Below are 15,891 nucleotides of genomic sequence, written 5' to 3' on the forward strand. Positions count from 1 at the left end.
TTCTAAGGGTTAAGAAAGTGTCTTTTCTCAGGATGCCACATGGGGCTTGATGAATGTTAGGTGGTGGTGATCCATGATCCCCCAAAATCAAACCTATAAACTGCCCCAAATCAAACCTATCTGAATGTCTCAGTCTCATGGCACCCTGGGCTTGTCCTCCACTGACAGAATTCATTGTTGTCGGCATTGAGTGTGGCTGTGAACAGGTTGTCTGTCTGGAAATGGTGCCAGGTCAGGGACGATAAGGCACAGTCCAATGTTCATTAACCCAGGAACTCAGATCTGTGGGGACTCCCCTCTCCCCAGAGGAAAGGGTGGTCATAGAAGCTTAATCTCTTCAAGTAATGAGGATTTTATGGGCATAGAGGTGGCCTCTCTGGTTCCTCTTGTCTCAGTAAGTGACTCATCATCTGAAGCCCCCTAATGTGATAACGATAACACCATCCCATGGTGGGCAGCAGCATCCGCAGAGGCCCAGCCCGGCTTCTCTGTCCTCTGGCCCTGCATCCTGCCTGCACCCTGCAGGACACGGGGCTCTGCAGCTGCCAGCATTTATTTACACACATTCCTGACACAAATTGAATTAATGAGCATAATTTGACTCAGACATGCGGTGTCCTTCCCAGCTCACTCGCGCTCTCTCTCTCTGCTCCCCACACTTTCCCTCATGGCCTTCCTGAAGTAGGCTCAGGCAGGCTGTGCTGCCGGAAAGTAGGCCGTGTGATGGCCACGGAACCCACACACATCCTTTGGCTTACTCAGGTAGTGTAGGTGACTTCGAGTCCCTAATGGAACACAAATGCTACACGAATACGTGCTGTGCTGTACTGCGGCAGGGTAGAACGGCAGGGAGGAGCGGTTGGATGCTCTCCTCAGCTGGGACTGCTTTCCTTCCCCCATATGTAGTGGGCGGGAGAACCTCCAGAAGAGGATGGTCAAACGAACATCAACAGCATCTTTCCCCTCCATACAGGTGGTACGTTTAGACCCCATCTACCTCTATCGACTGCCTACGGAATAGAGAAACGTTGAACCGCAAGCTGTGTAAACTCCTAAGCACACATTCCAAAGCGGAGGAGCTAAAGGGAGCATGGAACGAGAATGCTGGGACCCTTAACTTCTACACAAAAAGCTAAAGTAACCCCACACGAGAAACTGCAGTGTGGATGTGGTTAGATGCAGGAGGTCTGTTTATTGCCCTGGGCAGACCAACGAGGAATTTCCTGTGTGCTATGCCAAGTTCAGGGCTCAAGTAACCCCGTCTGCTGTGCGTGTGATGAAGCCAGCGGTTGTCCTGGGTATTGACACGCTCTGCTCCTCTGCTACTTGTTCCTGGCAGAGACCCTTCCGTCCACATTCTACCAAGTGTAGGAAGGGATTAGAAAGGGGAAAGGGGAGAAATTCCTTCTAAAATAACCAGAAGGAAAAAAAGCAAGTTAAAAGGGAAGCCCGCACCAATGTGTTGAACTCTTTCAGAATACACACACACGTAGTACCTCCAGCAATAAAATTCCTAACCCTGGACCCAAGACTGTTTGCCTAGGTCCACACAGAGTCAGCCGTTGGCTGCTTCAATAGAAACAACTTTCATGTTGTATTCTGCCCAGAAAAGTAGATTTGGGGATTTTTTTTTGGAGGAAAGATTGAATTTATCATAAAACATATTTCATCAAGGTCCCAGTAAAACGAACCACCTTTTTAACCAAACCACAAAGGCTGCAGATTCCTTTGCTGGGAAAGTTGGCTGCTTCTGTTGGAAAGATTAAGTTCTGCTGAATAGTTCAGGGCAGGGAAAGATAGACGATTGCTTTGTCCTTAACGGAAGCCCCAAGAAACAGGGTATCGCACAGGCCGGTTTCCTCACTGCAGATTCTTAGAGCAATGTGTAGGAGTGGACCCAAACATGTTCTAGAAAGAACATAAACCATGCAGCCAATGCAAAATTTATCTGGAATCCTCCAGCACCCAGAGAGGGCTCCCTGCAAGGATTATATAGAACAGGAGCTTCTCTTGGTGCTGGTAATGTATTTGCTCAAATTGAAGGTACCACCGTTTCCATCTACATGATGAGAGGGTGCTGCACGCCTTTCCCCTCCCACTTCCTGTGGTTGTTCCTGGCCTGAGAGCATCTTGAGGGGAAAAGATGCGTGTTTTAATATGATGGGCTACTTGGCCGGTTTATGAAAAGTAAGGTTGCCCAGAGGTAGCCCTATGGATTAGCTACTGGATTTTCTTGGAGCAAACATAAAGATTATTTTCAAATTGCTTTAGGCACTGACAGGTTCTGAATTGTTATACACGTAGTTAAATTTGACTTTCAGATTATCTGGTTATCTGCATCCCTCTGCCCCATGTGCATCCAGGTCCCACAGGCCTCCGGCTCTCTCTCTCTCTCTCTCTCTCTCTCTCTCTCTCTCTCTCTCTCTCCCTCCCTCCTTCCCTTTCCCCTCTCCCCTTCCCCCTCCCCCTCTCTCCCACACACACTCTTTCTCCTCTCTCTGGAAGCTACCTCTTCCTTAGCACTCCCTTATTAATTATGGACAGGGTTTGACTATGTAGCCCAGACTGCCCTGACGTTTCTAACCCTCTTGCTCCAGTTTTCTGGGGTTATAGTTGTGTTTCATCCCAGCTGGTTCCCTCCAGCTTCCCAAGCCTGGCTCTCCATTTAGCCTTTTCCTATATTCTTTGGGCTGCAGTATAGACAGTCTTTGTTTATCTTTTCTGCTCCTTAGATCAAAGCCATTTTGGTGAGGTCTGTTGGTGTTTCCTACACTTAAGGATCCTGACCGTGATGGCTACTGATGTTTTGTATGTTTAGGTGAAGCCCCAAATCAGACCGGCTGAGCATCCGGCTGTCCTTCAGTAACCCCGACTTGGTACTGCCACGATGAAGAATTTCTCCTTAGGAGAAATGCTGGCGTGAGTTTCAGTTTTCAGATACACTTTTGTGGAAACAAACCACACAGAATTCGGTATTCCAAGTTCAGGCTCAGACCTCACAGCAGTCACTGTCCTTGGTGTCAAACGCAAACTCTTCGTCTTTGGCACTCCCTGTAGACACCGGTGTGCGGCAGAAAGCACGTTGCTATGAATGCTCTAGCAAGAGGCAGCACAGGCTGCTCCGATGAGGGTGGTAAGGGAGAAGGGGAAAGATAGCTGAGAGTCTTCAGCAAGTACAATGGAGAGAGGATGGGGCTGTGCAGAGAGGAGTAGAAGGAGAAGCAGAGTGCTTAGGGTCTGAGGGACCAGGAAGCCATTCGCATGCATGAGTGACATGAAATTATCCCAAATTCTTTCAGTTCACCGTATGGTTGTTATCGTGTAGCATTAGTCACTAGCGCTACTTCTGATAGAAACTATACAATACGTCATGAGATTATAGGAGCCGTGATAGGGTGAGGACTCTGAGGCTGATCTCCTCCTCTGGGTCATCCCTGTCTTCATGGTTTTGGTGGGGGCCATCTGTAAGGTCCTATCTAAGCGACAGCAGTGACCCCACCTTTTTGACTAGTGAAAGCAAGTGGTTAAACGGTTAGCTTTTCCTCTACAACCTACTTAGCAAGTTGGTTATTTTCTTGCTGACCTTCTAAGAGTGGCCTTTCACACTTTCAGTCCCTCTGCACACAATAGAAGCTTTGTTAGGAAGTCATTAGAAAAGGAGCTTTTCCCCTTTGTCAGCAGTTGCATAGGTGACGTCCTTAATGAGTCTTTAATGAGCAGAACTACTCTCCTCCAGCAGCCTTAGGGACTTAGAAAATGGCTCCCAAACTCATGTGATAAGGATTTTTCTGGTACAAACAGCTTGAGAAGGCTCTATTGCGGGGCAAAGCTGGAGCAGAGTGGAAATTTGACCTAAAACTGAAACTCTATTTGCCAGGAAGACCTCAAAAGTCACTTGCTATAAAAAGCAACAGAGGTGGGGGAGGAGCGGAGGTGCCAGGATGGGACTAGCGGGGACAACCCCTACAGATGGAGAATTTTAAGGTTCATGGATGGTTCACAGGCACGGAAAGCACACAGACAGACAGACAGACAGACAGACAGACAGGGACACACACACACACACACACACGTGCATGCGCCTTGTGTATATGGGTGCATACGCATGCAGAATACAAGGGTCATGGCTGGGTGTCTTCTTACTTGCTGTCTACCATCTAGCCTGAGACATATAATATCCCACCAGACCCGGTGTTCACTGATTCAGCTAGACTGTCCGGCCAGTGAGCTCCAGAGACCTGCCTGTTGGTGTCCAGTGTTGGGAATATAACCACTCATCGTTATACAACGATTCTTTTTTTCTTCTGTGTGCTCTGAGGACTGTACTCAGGTCCTCATGCGTATACAGCAAGCATCTTTAACAACTGAGCCATCTCCACAGGCCAACATTTGTCTCAGAATTTTAAAGACTAAAAAGGTAGTCTTTGTGGACTCAAAGAATAGCTTTTAAGAACAGCACTCCTAAGTTAGACAGTTATATAAGGGACACAGGGGAATGAAGAGTAATTACTTTTCTTTAAAAAATCATTTAAAAAATTTTTTTAGAAAGTACGCTAAAACAGCATCTGGTAGATGGTATTCTTACCAAGATGGCACAGGTCAGAACTACATAAAATTAAATCACTTTCATGCTGGGTAAGAGAATATTACTCTAATAAATTTATCTAAATATGGAGTAGGGTAACTTTTCAAACAATGATAAGTCCTTTGGAGAAAACCTTTGTTAACTATAGTTGTGTCTTGATTTTTGTTTCATATTAAAAACGAAGCTGTCTCTGGCTACAGCGGCACACACTGGCCAACCTAATACTTGAGAGGTTGATGTAAGAGAACTGTAAACTGGTGGCCAGCCTAAGCTATACGGTGAGGCCCTTCCTCACAAAATCAAGGGTTGAATGGAGCCCTGTGTAGCTTGTGCAGGACCCTGACTACCGTCAGCATCTGCTAAAAACATGGAACAACAAACAAACAACCTCTGAATCAAAATCTATGGGGGTAACTTTTTTTTTTTTTTTTAGAATCAAGCTCATGTCAGAGTTTGAAAATGTTATTTATGATTATTAACTTGATGTCACACGGAAGTCTTATCACACTCTAATGTAATGTGTGATCTTCGAACAGTAAATAAAAAATAAAACGGAGAAAACCCCACAGGACATGATTTTCTAAGGGACCTTTTAAATAATCTGGCAGTCAGAAAGACAGCTCCCAAGAACGTTACTCTCGTTTGTTTCTAGAATTCCTTTTCCCACATTCATCACGAAAGGGAAAGATCCAGACTTACTCAGTTACAGGACATCTCTTTTCATGGTCATTCTTTCTTCCCTTACCAGACCTGGCAAAGTGTCCCAACAAGCTCATCACTTAGTCTCAGCCTCTCGTCTGTCCCTCCACCTGGCCTTCTCAGTCACACACGCTCCTGGTCCTCCGCCCCCGCCCTTCCCCACTCCTGCATCTTTTTGTTCGACAGTGTTCTTGACCATGGTGCCCACTGCCTTTCTTTCCTTTAATTATGGTGCAGGGTTGGGGATAGAATTCCAAATGTTAGATGCTTTCTTTCCTTGTAAGTAAGACTCCTGCATCCGCATCCCCCCAGCAGGGGTGCCGGATCTACTGCTGCTTTGAAGCTGCTCTGAGCGGCCAGTCACTTGGAGCTCCCTGCCCCCTTGTCCTCCAAGGAGCCATTCCCCAGGAACCTCGCGTCACCCATGAAATCACCTCCGTGATTTACGGGAAGCCAGATGCTGCTAAAGCCCATGCCTGACATTTTCTCCGCCCAAACCTCTTCCACACCCCACCGCTTCATACTGAAGTTCGTTACTTCAGCTTCTCCAGGCCCTTGGATCCTCTTCACTGAGCCGGGCCACCACGAGCTTTGCGTTGGTGTCCACACCAAGCTTTCTGTTGTTATTTATGTAAATCAGCCATGTCCTGGCCATGGTTACATAGTAGTCTGTAATTCCATTTCAAGTCCTTTTTTCTCATCTAACCTATCCTGGTCATGTTTTCTTGTACAGCTCTTTGGCTTGGTGGCCTTTTTCAATAACCCTTGTTCCCTTTGACTCCCACCCGCTCTGGGAAGGGGAATTGATACATTGGTCACTGGATACCAGACAGGGCCACTGCCCTCTGAAGATGTGAGACAAGTAGGTGTCTTTGTGCAATGGGAACACGGCTGTCGCCCAAAACACATTTCCACATACGATGTGGAAGGAGAAGTCCCAAACCACATAAATCAGGCCCTGTGACTGCCAGGCACGAATATTACAAACTAAAAAATCTGCACTTTAATCTGCTGACAGATATTTAAAAATTAACAAGAATGAATGACAAATGTGCCACCACAAAACCTCTAACCGAACCATCGAAGCCACCTGACTTCTAGCGTACAGCACCCTTGAAAACGAGGACAAAATTAAATAGGTTGCCCAAAGGGAGAGAACTGTGCAGTGGGGGAGGGGAGCACTGGTTCCCCAAATTTGGCGTGTTCTATTACATCTTCTCAAAATAATGTCCGTTGCCTGAAATTTCACACCCGTGTGTTTAAGACTCCATCTCATTGCAGGGCAGGCCACTTTGATAAAATGTAATGCAACGTTTTAAGGAGGATTGAGTGACATTTGGCAGACACCTGCTTTCTCATCAACCTTGCTGCTGTCTGCAGGAACAGGATGGTGGCTCAGACCCTGAAGGCTAAGGGACTTGTAGGAATCCCCATGCCTACCCTGTCTGGCCACAGAGCCTCCAAGTCTCAGTCTCTCCAGACAGTTGCAGATTTGTGAACAAACTGTTTAATTCACTATGTATGTAATCGCACACATACAGTGTATCTATGTGAAATGTTTACAGTCACACTTCTACATATGTATGCTGTGTATCTGTGCATTTAGCCATCAGAGGAAATGGTTTTAGAAAATTGTGGGCAGGGGCTGGGGAGACGGCTCATTTAGTGAAAGGGCTTACTGCACAAGCGAAGAGGCCCAAGTGTGACCCCCAGAACCCAGGTCAAAAGAAAGACGGAGCATGGCGGTACTCCATGGGGTCCTGGAGCCAACCCACCAGAAAAGAGAAACTGTGCTTTGTCTGACAGTCAGCCATTGTGGAATGCACACCACTTGCTGGTATTCACATGTGTCTTCTCTCTAGTTTCTCCACTCATCCTCAGGTACACACTGTCCCTCTATGTACCGTTGTCTCCGCTGGCAACGATGGAAGCTCAGAAGTACCACAAGCATGGATAATATAAAGATGGACTTAGCTGGGTAAAGGTCTCGGGTTAACTCAGCTCAGGCCCCACGGTCACAAGCAGAATCCACACTGAACAGGAAGCCGTTGGACACGGCTCTTTATCACCAAAGCTAACACTTCTGAAGTTCCGCTGAGAAGTGGGTAGGACACAGGGATGAGCTCCCATCGCTGGCAAGAATTAGAGGCAAGCTCATGGGGTCACAGGGCCTCCAACTTTATATATATATATATATATATATATATATATATATATATATATATATATATATATATAATACAGAACAAAATCAATCCCTACTTGGAGGAAGCAAAAGAAGGCAGAAGGACAGGAAACCCAGTGTCCCTTCAAGCACACATTTCCAGTGACCTAAGGACTTGTGGGTGGTGCCATGGACTAGGAAACTGTGTATATGTTAGTGTTTGAGGAGCGCTGAGAATTCAGGCCTACAGTTGCATCCACACCCTGTTGAAGAGAAGGTGAGCGGCTCTATATAGACTTCTTGAGGGAGCAAATGCCTCCTTTGAGCTTCAGAGACAGTTCCTCCTACAGGGCAGCTAAGCACTCCCCTGTAGTCAGGGGGAGAAAACAACGCCCAAGGGGCATGCCTGGACGAAGTCACAAGTCAGGAACTGTGAAAACACCTTGGAAAGATGAAGGCTGGTGGATGACCCTCTATCACACCAGGGCCACTAACTGGAGGACGAGGCCCACCTGGTGCTTGGGCAATGGCCACCTGGCAACCCTGGTCCTTGGGAGAGACCTTAGAATTGCAGCCGCACGAGATGGTCTGCATGCCTCCTCCGCTTACCTGTTGGAACACATGTAACCTGCAAACATCTCATGTGAGCACTCCCAGACTGAAATCCACTGGACGGTGCAATCCAGGGAGACAACATTTTGGGGAAGAAGAGCCACAGCTTGGTCTGACTCAATGACAGCCTTTCGACATGCCCGTGCCTTCCTTAGTCTGCTTGCACTTGGCCTAGTGGGTGTGCACTCCGTTCCCAAGTATGTTTGGAAAACTCACAAATATATCCATCCATCCCCACATTTAGGGGAGGAAAAAAAAAACCCTGCTCCATTCCAGTAACTGGCAGGGGCCCGGTGTTTGGCACTGAAGTCAGAGTTAGCAGTTTGTAAGCTTTGAAGTGAGATGGCTTTCCCTTCTCTTTTATTAGCAATGAAATGAACTTTAAAGGGGGAAAAGAGTTGGTGAGGAGTATTTTTCCATGGCAAGCCACGTAATGTATTTGGTACAATTCCCTATTTAGAAATCTGAACTGACTTGAGGCACTCATGGGGACTACCTGGTGTATCTCACATAATCCCTGACCAGGAGAATTTGGTCAAATGCAGGTCTTTTCGGTGCACAACCATCTCTTATGCATCTGCAAGGCAGCGCTAGAATGTTACAGTGGGATATTTTAGAGCAGTGATCTTTAAACTCAGCTTGTACACCTAGAGACTTGACTCTCTCTCTCTCTCTCTCTCTCTCTCTCTCTCTCTCTCTCTGTCTGTCTGTCTCTCTCTCTCTCTCTCTCTCTCTCTGCATGTGTATTTGATAATAACATGCACGTATCATCTTGAGGGACTGCCATTTTAACAGGCAACCTGGATGAACCTAATGCAAGCAGTCAACAGCCACTATTGAGAAAAATTCACTTAGAATTTCTAAAATTCCTTGGCCAAAAGCATTGGGGTTTTAAATTGTTGTAATACTTCTTTGCAGGAAGATTCAAAACTCATCCGTCCTTCCAGGGAAGGAGAACATGCGTATTCTTGATTTCCCATAGGCTATCTCCACAGCGATTAGCATGGATGACCTTATTCTGACTTTGCTGATTAGGAAGTCATCGAAGGCCAAGAAATGTGCCCAAGGGTGAGATGGCTCTGACTGGGGCAGGATCTCTGTCTCCTGATGTCAGAGCAAAGGTTAAGTTTGGTGCCTCCCTTCACATGGCCTTCCCTCACATCAGAAGCCCTGGGAATTACTTGAAGAAAATTCAAACAGTACCATCCTAGCTTCCCAGTTCCCCTAGAGGCCCCACAGCAGCAGGGAACTTTGGGTACATGGAGGTATGCTAAGGGACTTAGCTGTGCTCTACTTCCGAGCATTTAAGCTGTGATGGAGAAGTTTCTACTGCACGGTTATGGTACACTGGGAAAACCATTCTCATCGATCCTCTATAGCCCAGGGCCATGCCATTCACCATGACAGACACAAACTGAATTCTTAATTTACTATAAATCTAAGTGTGTGCCTTGAAAAATGAAGAATTCCTTAGAACCCTTGGAATGCTATGTCTTTAGAAGAGTTCCAAGATAGCTTCTTTGATTCCACAGATGTTCACTGGGACTTCCTGGGTGGCTGCTGGGCTTTCTATATCGCATCACAAGGTGCTGTAGGGAAGATGACACTCTGACAGTGGGAAAGAGCTTTCATTCTATACCCTTCCTTCCCTCTGCCGGCAAGGGAAGACCTGCCTTCAACCCCGTGAGAAAAACTCCAAATGGAATAGACTAGACAAAGAAATACTTAATCACATTGGTGGGGAAAATCTCAGGAGAAACAATGTATCTTTTCAATGGCTGAAGATGTTATGAATAGACAGACTGCTTGCTGCCACATCTGTCTCTGGCTCTGGGTTGGGGTGGGGGCTGGGATAACAGTTGCCATTATTAGATACTACTTTAATTCTTAGAGCTTCAAAGAATTATGTTCATTTGCCAAAAACCCACTGTGTAGTCAACTACAAAGAATCGTTTATGAAAATCACTGGAAGCATTCTTAAAATTTTTTTTTGAGACAGGGTTTCCCTGTGTAGTCCTGGTTGTCCTGGAACTCACTGTGTAGATCAGGCTGGCCTTGAACTCAAAGATCTACTTGCCTCTTCCTTTGAATTGCTAGGATTAAAGGCATGTGCCTCCACCTCCTGGTGCATTCTTAAAATATTAATTTCCACAAACATCCTTTTCCTAGAATGCTCCTTACTCTTAGGAGCAGCTTGGGCATGCTTGCAGTAATCTCCCTTGGGAGCCTTCCTCCTCTGGCCAGCCTGAACCCAGCTGCTGTGTGTTTGGACACAGTTCCTCCTGCGACTGACTTAGGCTTCACTGGTATGTCAGCATAGTCCCAGGCGCTCTTTCTGTAGGTGTGATTGTTTAGCACCATACCCAGTCTTTAATTCATTCTTGCCACTTCCCAGAGAATCCAGAGACTTCTGAATCAGATAGCAGGTGAGATGCTGTCTTAGGCCAGGGCATGAGAGCCACTTTGAACTCTCACACTCTTCCTCATGTGGACCTTACCCCAGAGGAAGACTATAGATGCCAAACAGATCTTTGATGAAAACTATCAGTACTTTCACTTGACGCCAAGCAGAAACCTTAGTCATAGCTAGCTATCTTGTTTCAAAATGACCCATTTGCTTCCTGATGAAACCAACAGACAGAAAGGAAGAAGACGCCACTGTTTAAGTAAAATATAAAGTTTTCATACAAAAGTGCTGTGTACTTTAATTAAATAGGAGCTCTTCTTAACTCCTTGTTGGTGGGAATAGCTTGCTGCAGGGATGGCCATGCAACACTTAATGAGTGGGACATCTGGGAAATGAATCCTATGGTGATTTCCTCATTTCCCATGGAGAGTATTTACACACACCGAGACGGCTATGATATGATGTCATTGGGCTATAGGATATCATGGGACTGTCCATAAATGTATGTTGTCATCTGTTGACTGAACTGTTGTCATCTAGCATATGATACCCATAACCTTTGGCCTTGCCCAGGGGAGCTATGAGCACCCTAATAGCTCCGTGATGAACTCGTGGCCCCTCTGTAGTTTGAAAGTCAGCCATGTTATGAGAATGAGGATTGGCAAATGGCCCAATTCTCCACTTTAGAAGTGTAGTTACTAATGTGAGTGTACACAGAATAGGGCCGGCTAGAGCAGTCAAGGAAGGGAAGCATTTAAAAGGGACAGTCTTGTCTGTCAGTCAGGAACCCACCAACTCCATCTTGTCAGCTGTGATTCTCCTCTAATTTATACACTTGTGTGCCGTTTGATTCCTTTCCTTATATAAATCAGAGATGAAGTTGAGGTTGCCGGGGAGGGGGAAGCATGTCCTGCAAGCCCACTGCTGCAGGGCAGGGCCAGCACCCTTGATTCTCACATTCAAGGAGGACCAGAGCACTCAGGGATATTGGCTGATTTGCTTACCAGGTAAAAGACAAGTGATAAAAGCCCTGGGCTGTCTCATGAATGAAAGCTCTTGGGCATGCATCTAGACTTAGGTAGACCCAGGGCTTTGGGTTCATTTCTGTAGAATGAGGCAGAACCACTGGTCAGGACTGCCATACCTGATCCTAAGTTGATCTCTTCCTAGCTCTGCTCTTGTTTCCAGCATTTTAAGCATCCTACTGCAACGTAGGAAGCTAGACTATCATGGAGGTCTACTCCAAGCACAAGCCCTATAGCAGGTGTCTAGTGTAAGAGACAATAACGATCTCACAGATAATTGAGATCTAGGGTTGTACATGTTTGCTTGGATCTAGGCAGCTGCCAAGGCAGAACAGACAGTGAGTTTCTGGCTGTTTGGGAAGAAAACATGGAGCATATAGAATGGACCTAAAGTGGTAACACATTGGTGCTTCATTTTACAAAGAGGGATGAGCCTAGCTAGTGAGACTTCATAGAGTTCCTAAAGACTAGGGCTTGGGGCACCCTCCTGGGCATCTCACAGGATTCTGATTATGTGCAAGGCAGCGTGGGTTTATGGGGTGGGCTCACACAGTCTCACTTGTGAACTAAGTTTTATGCTTTAGGCCATACCCAGCTCCTTTCCTGTATACCCAATGTGATAGAGTTCTGCTGTAGCGTGTAGTTTTATGCTGTACTGCCTTTGCCTGGAAAAGTCGGCGGTACTACCAACCCCCTTCCACTTTCCCTTGAATCCGAGGATAAAGACACAGACACACAGTTGTTCAATTTCAACTTGCTTTCTATGACCTAATTGGTCATTGTTAGTGACTCAATGTTAGACAGTTACACATAATAATGTAAAAACAAAATATCAGAAACAATTCAAACAATTGTAAGGTCTCTAATCTCAGTGCTTTTCGATGGCTTGAAGAGATAAACAAAGAGTGGCATTGGCGGACCAATTATCTGGTTACTAGAGTTATTAGGGTAATATTTTACAAGTGACCAGTTACCAATTAAGCAGCTAATTATATACTTAATAACTGAACTTGTAATCAACACAAGCCTTGCTCAAGACTGCTTCAAACCCATTCCTATCTTCCAAGGGCCACAAACAGTAGACACTCAGTGCAGAACTACAGACGTGTGGGCACGCTGTAAGTTAGAGGACTTAGGGTGAAATCTTTCATGTTTTTTTTTCACACCACTTTTACATTTCTCACACCACTTCTGTGGACAAGACAACCTCTTCTAGCTGCTTTAGTTGCTTCCTCTCCTGGTAAGTTTTGATGCAAGCAGCCTGCAAAACCTTTACTAAGGTTCAACATCACAGGACACAGAAAGCCGCTTCACTCACATGTGCACAAACACAACGGAGACACACACATGGTTCACAGTACTGACCTGCCCTTTCATGTCAGGAGCGATGGGGATGGTCGGCCAGAAGGTTGAATAGACACCAAAGAACACCAACCAGATCAGCATGCTTCCCCACACTGCCAGGTGACTGAACTGTGGAAGAAATGAATGCTTAGACAGGTCCCTCTGCTGGCCTTGGAAGGGGAAGTTCACTCCAGTCAAGATGTTGCCTACCCCTCATTCCACACCCAAGCCCCTTTCTTGATTGGAAGAAACTCAGGATATCCTAGTGACTGGAGAACTCAGAAAGAGTTCCTTGTCTTAAAATTTTTAATGATGAATTCAAATTATTGGTGGCTTAAACCAACCTGAAGATGAAAGAGCTTGGAGCCCTAACCTCCCTCTAAAATCCACATCCCAGCCATAGTCCTCCCACCCCGGGTTATCTCAAGTGTTTGCTTTATAAAACGAGGGTTCAGCCATCTCTGGACAAATGGACAGAATGTTCTTACATATCACTTAGAGACAACATCTGTGCTACTTAGTGCAGAGATTACTTAAAAAACACCTTGGAATGGATAGTACCTCTTTTAAACACTGGAAATATTGTATTTAACAGAGTTTCAAAAACCCACATACAACTGTTCACACTTATAAGTACAGTGTGACATTCCAATACATGTTTGTAATGTATACTGATCAGATCAGGCGCCTGGAGTACCCACATTCACAAAACATCATTTCTCCATGTGGGGACCATTCAAAACTCTTTCTTCCAGGGTATTGAAAGGTACAGTTAGTGAGCCCTCAGCACAGTCAGCCCATTTCCTACAGAACATTAACGTGACTGATGTACCCTGCACCCCTGCTTTGCCCAGTGCTCTCACAATTTAAATTCTACTCTTCACTTCTGTGAGATCAAATGGTTATCTTATACCCCTTTGAGTTGCTGGTCTTCCTCTTTTGTGCTCTTAATATGATCCGTGACTTTTCTCTTTACAACCTACGATCCAACCCGTCAGCAAGCTCTGCCCTTCAGGTTCTCTTTTTGAACAAGTACTTCCATATTACCGCACTCACTACAGCTCCCTGCAATATTCCAGGCACTGTTCCCACCTCCCGGAATCACTGCCACCATCCTCGAACTGATTGCAGGGCTCCGTGCTGACCTCGCCTCCCAGCCCCTTAGCCTATCAGAGCAGGAGGTAAGTGATCCACAGTTACCCTGCGGCAGAGAGGTGCTGTGAGCGGTGGTTGCGATCCCATCTCGGAAAGGACCAAATAGGAAACAGGATGCTGATAAAGCAACCCTGGGCTCGCTAGCTAAATTAATATCCTTTAATCGTGGCCAATAGTTTCACAGTGTGTTTTCCATGAGATTTTAGGAGGAAAAAAAATGACATAACTGTATGTGCCCCAGTGCACCCTCTTTATCTGAGAACACAAAGGTTGAGAGACAACAGAGGAATGTCAGAGAGAAGTCATGTGTAAAAGTTATGTGTAAATACTACACTTTCTCTCTCCCTTTCTCTCTCTCCTCCCTTTCCTGCCTCCTCTCTCCCCAGGCCCCAGTCAATAGCTTTAAGCCATGCTAGGAGTCAAGTAAATGAAGCAGTAGGTATGGCCGAATCCCAAATTGGCCTTTATAAAGATCAAAACTATTTTTTTTTACTTGAAAATTTTGAAATAAGACAACTGTAGAGTATTTACTGTTTCCTCAAGGATTAAACGGAGGTCACTGCACACAACTATCTATCATAGCGAAAGGAATAATTCCAAGGAAAACTCACTTTAGTCCAAGCTGTCGTCTCCAAACCAGCTTTCAAACAAACTGTGACCACAACGTACTGTGAAAAAAAGAGAGAGGCGTTTTGTGTGACGCAAGTATTTCTCCGTCACTCTGAACTTCAAGGAATCCACAGCCCATAAAGACATGGAGTAACTCATGCTAATGTGGAAAGCGTTGCATGTCTGGGGAGGTTTAACCCACATGTGCTCCCTTTACGAACGGCTCAGCGGTGCTAAACTTACCGTGTAAACAATATTTCCAACAAACAAATAGTCTGTGGCGTGACCACTGGTTAGCGGAGTATCTGGAAAACAAAGAAGCCACTGTTAGCTTCTAGAAGGCTATAGTGCAATCTGGTTTTGTTTTTGTTTCATTTTCATGTTTCATGTTTAAGAACATTAAAAAAAGACAACGATATTGTTTTTCATCTTATTTTTAAGCCAAGCGAGTAAAACAAAGGATCAGACTTTTGAATAAAACAAATGCTTGATTTGCATTGAACTTATATCTTTCTAAGATCGAAGTGTCTTTTTGTCTGGCAGGAGAGCAGGCAGCGAAGGACTGGTGTGAGCACAAAGCAATCGCCTCAGCATTCTTAGCCTTTCTCTTTTAACTTTTGCTAAATCATCGAAATTAGTGCAAAGTGACTGAATCTATTTGGGGAGATATTCATTCTTCTCGTTTGAAACCACACGGGATTCTGGGAGCAGAAGGGACCCAGTGAGAGGTGTTTCAAAGCAGAATTGGGTATTTTAAGCTCCATCTTCATGTTTCTTTCTTTCCAAGGGTAGCTCTATAAGGTCCCTAGCAGCCATGATAGAAGAGGGACTCTGCTCAGTGAGACTCGCCCTGTGGGAATCTGACTCTGATCCTGAAAGTGCAAAACTATTTTAAAGTCAGGGATGGCTTCCTGAGTAAGCGTCCCTCCTTCACATTCAGGTTCAGATCTGGGGTCCATGAACTGGGTGGTAAGGACTTCTGGGATCACGTTTCCAGCACGACGGCTGCTGTCCACGTCATCTAACCCGCTGAAGACTCTGTCTATTTTCCTACAATGGTGGGAAGACCAGGTTGAGTCCTAGGTGGACTCCGGCAGTGGATGGGTCTGTGGGTACAGCTCTAGGGCATAACTTTGCTACTGGTCTGAGAGGTCAGTGTGTGACCAGAGGAAGACGAAGCACAGTGTAGCAAGCACCCACAGCACTGAAACTTTCATGGCTGCCATTGGGGTCGGCACTAGGAGATCAGAAAGAGATTCCACCACAGACATAAAAAGAATGCTCTGGAGAC

General features: G+C 45.7%; 1 protein-coding gene across 5 annotated transcripts in view; it reads right to left on the minus strand.

Annotated features, from left to right (window-relative positions):
* Atp8a2 (ATPase phospholipid transporting 8A2) overlaps positions 1-15,891 on the minus strand; it is a 528,141-nt gene that overhangs the window by 118,988 nt on the left and 393,262 nt on the right. For all 5 annotated transcript variants that reach the window (XM_087586606.1, XM_087586607.1, XM_087586608.1 and 2 more), the window contains 3 exon segments: positions 14,844-14,905; positions 14,603-14,659; positions 12,858-12,965 (listed from right to left, as the gene is read on the minus strand). In XM_087586606.1, coding sequence (XP_087442732.1) covers positions 12,858-12,965; positions 14,603-14,659; positions 14,844-14,905 — 227 coding nt within the window.

This window comes from Rattus norvegicus, chromosome 15 (assembly GCF_021556685.1).
Source record: "Rattus norvegicus strain SHRSP/BbbUtx chromosome 15, alternate assembly SHRSP_T2T, whole genome shotgun sequence".
In the NCBI taxonomy this organism is placed as follows: domain Eukaryota; kingdom Metazoa; phylum Chordata; class Mammalia; order Rodentia; family Muridae; genus Rattus; species Rattus norvegicus.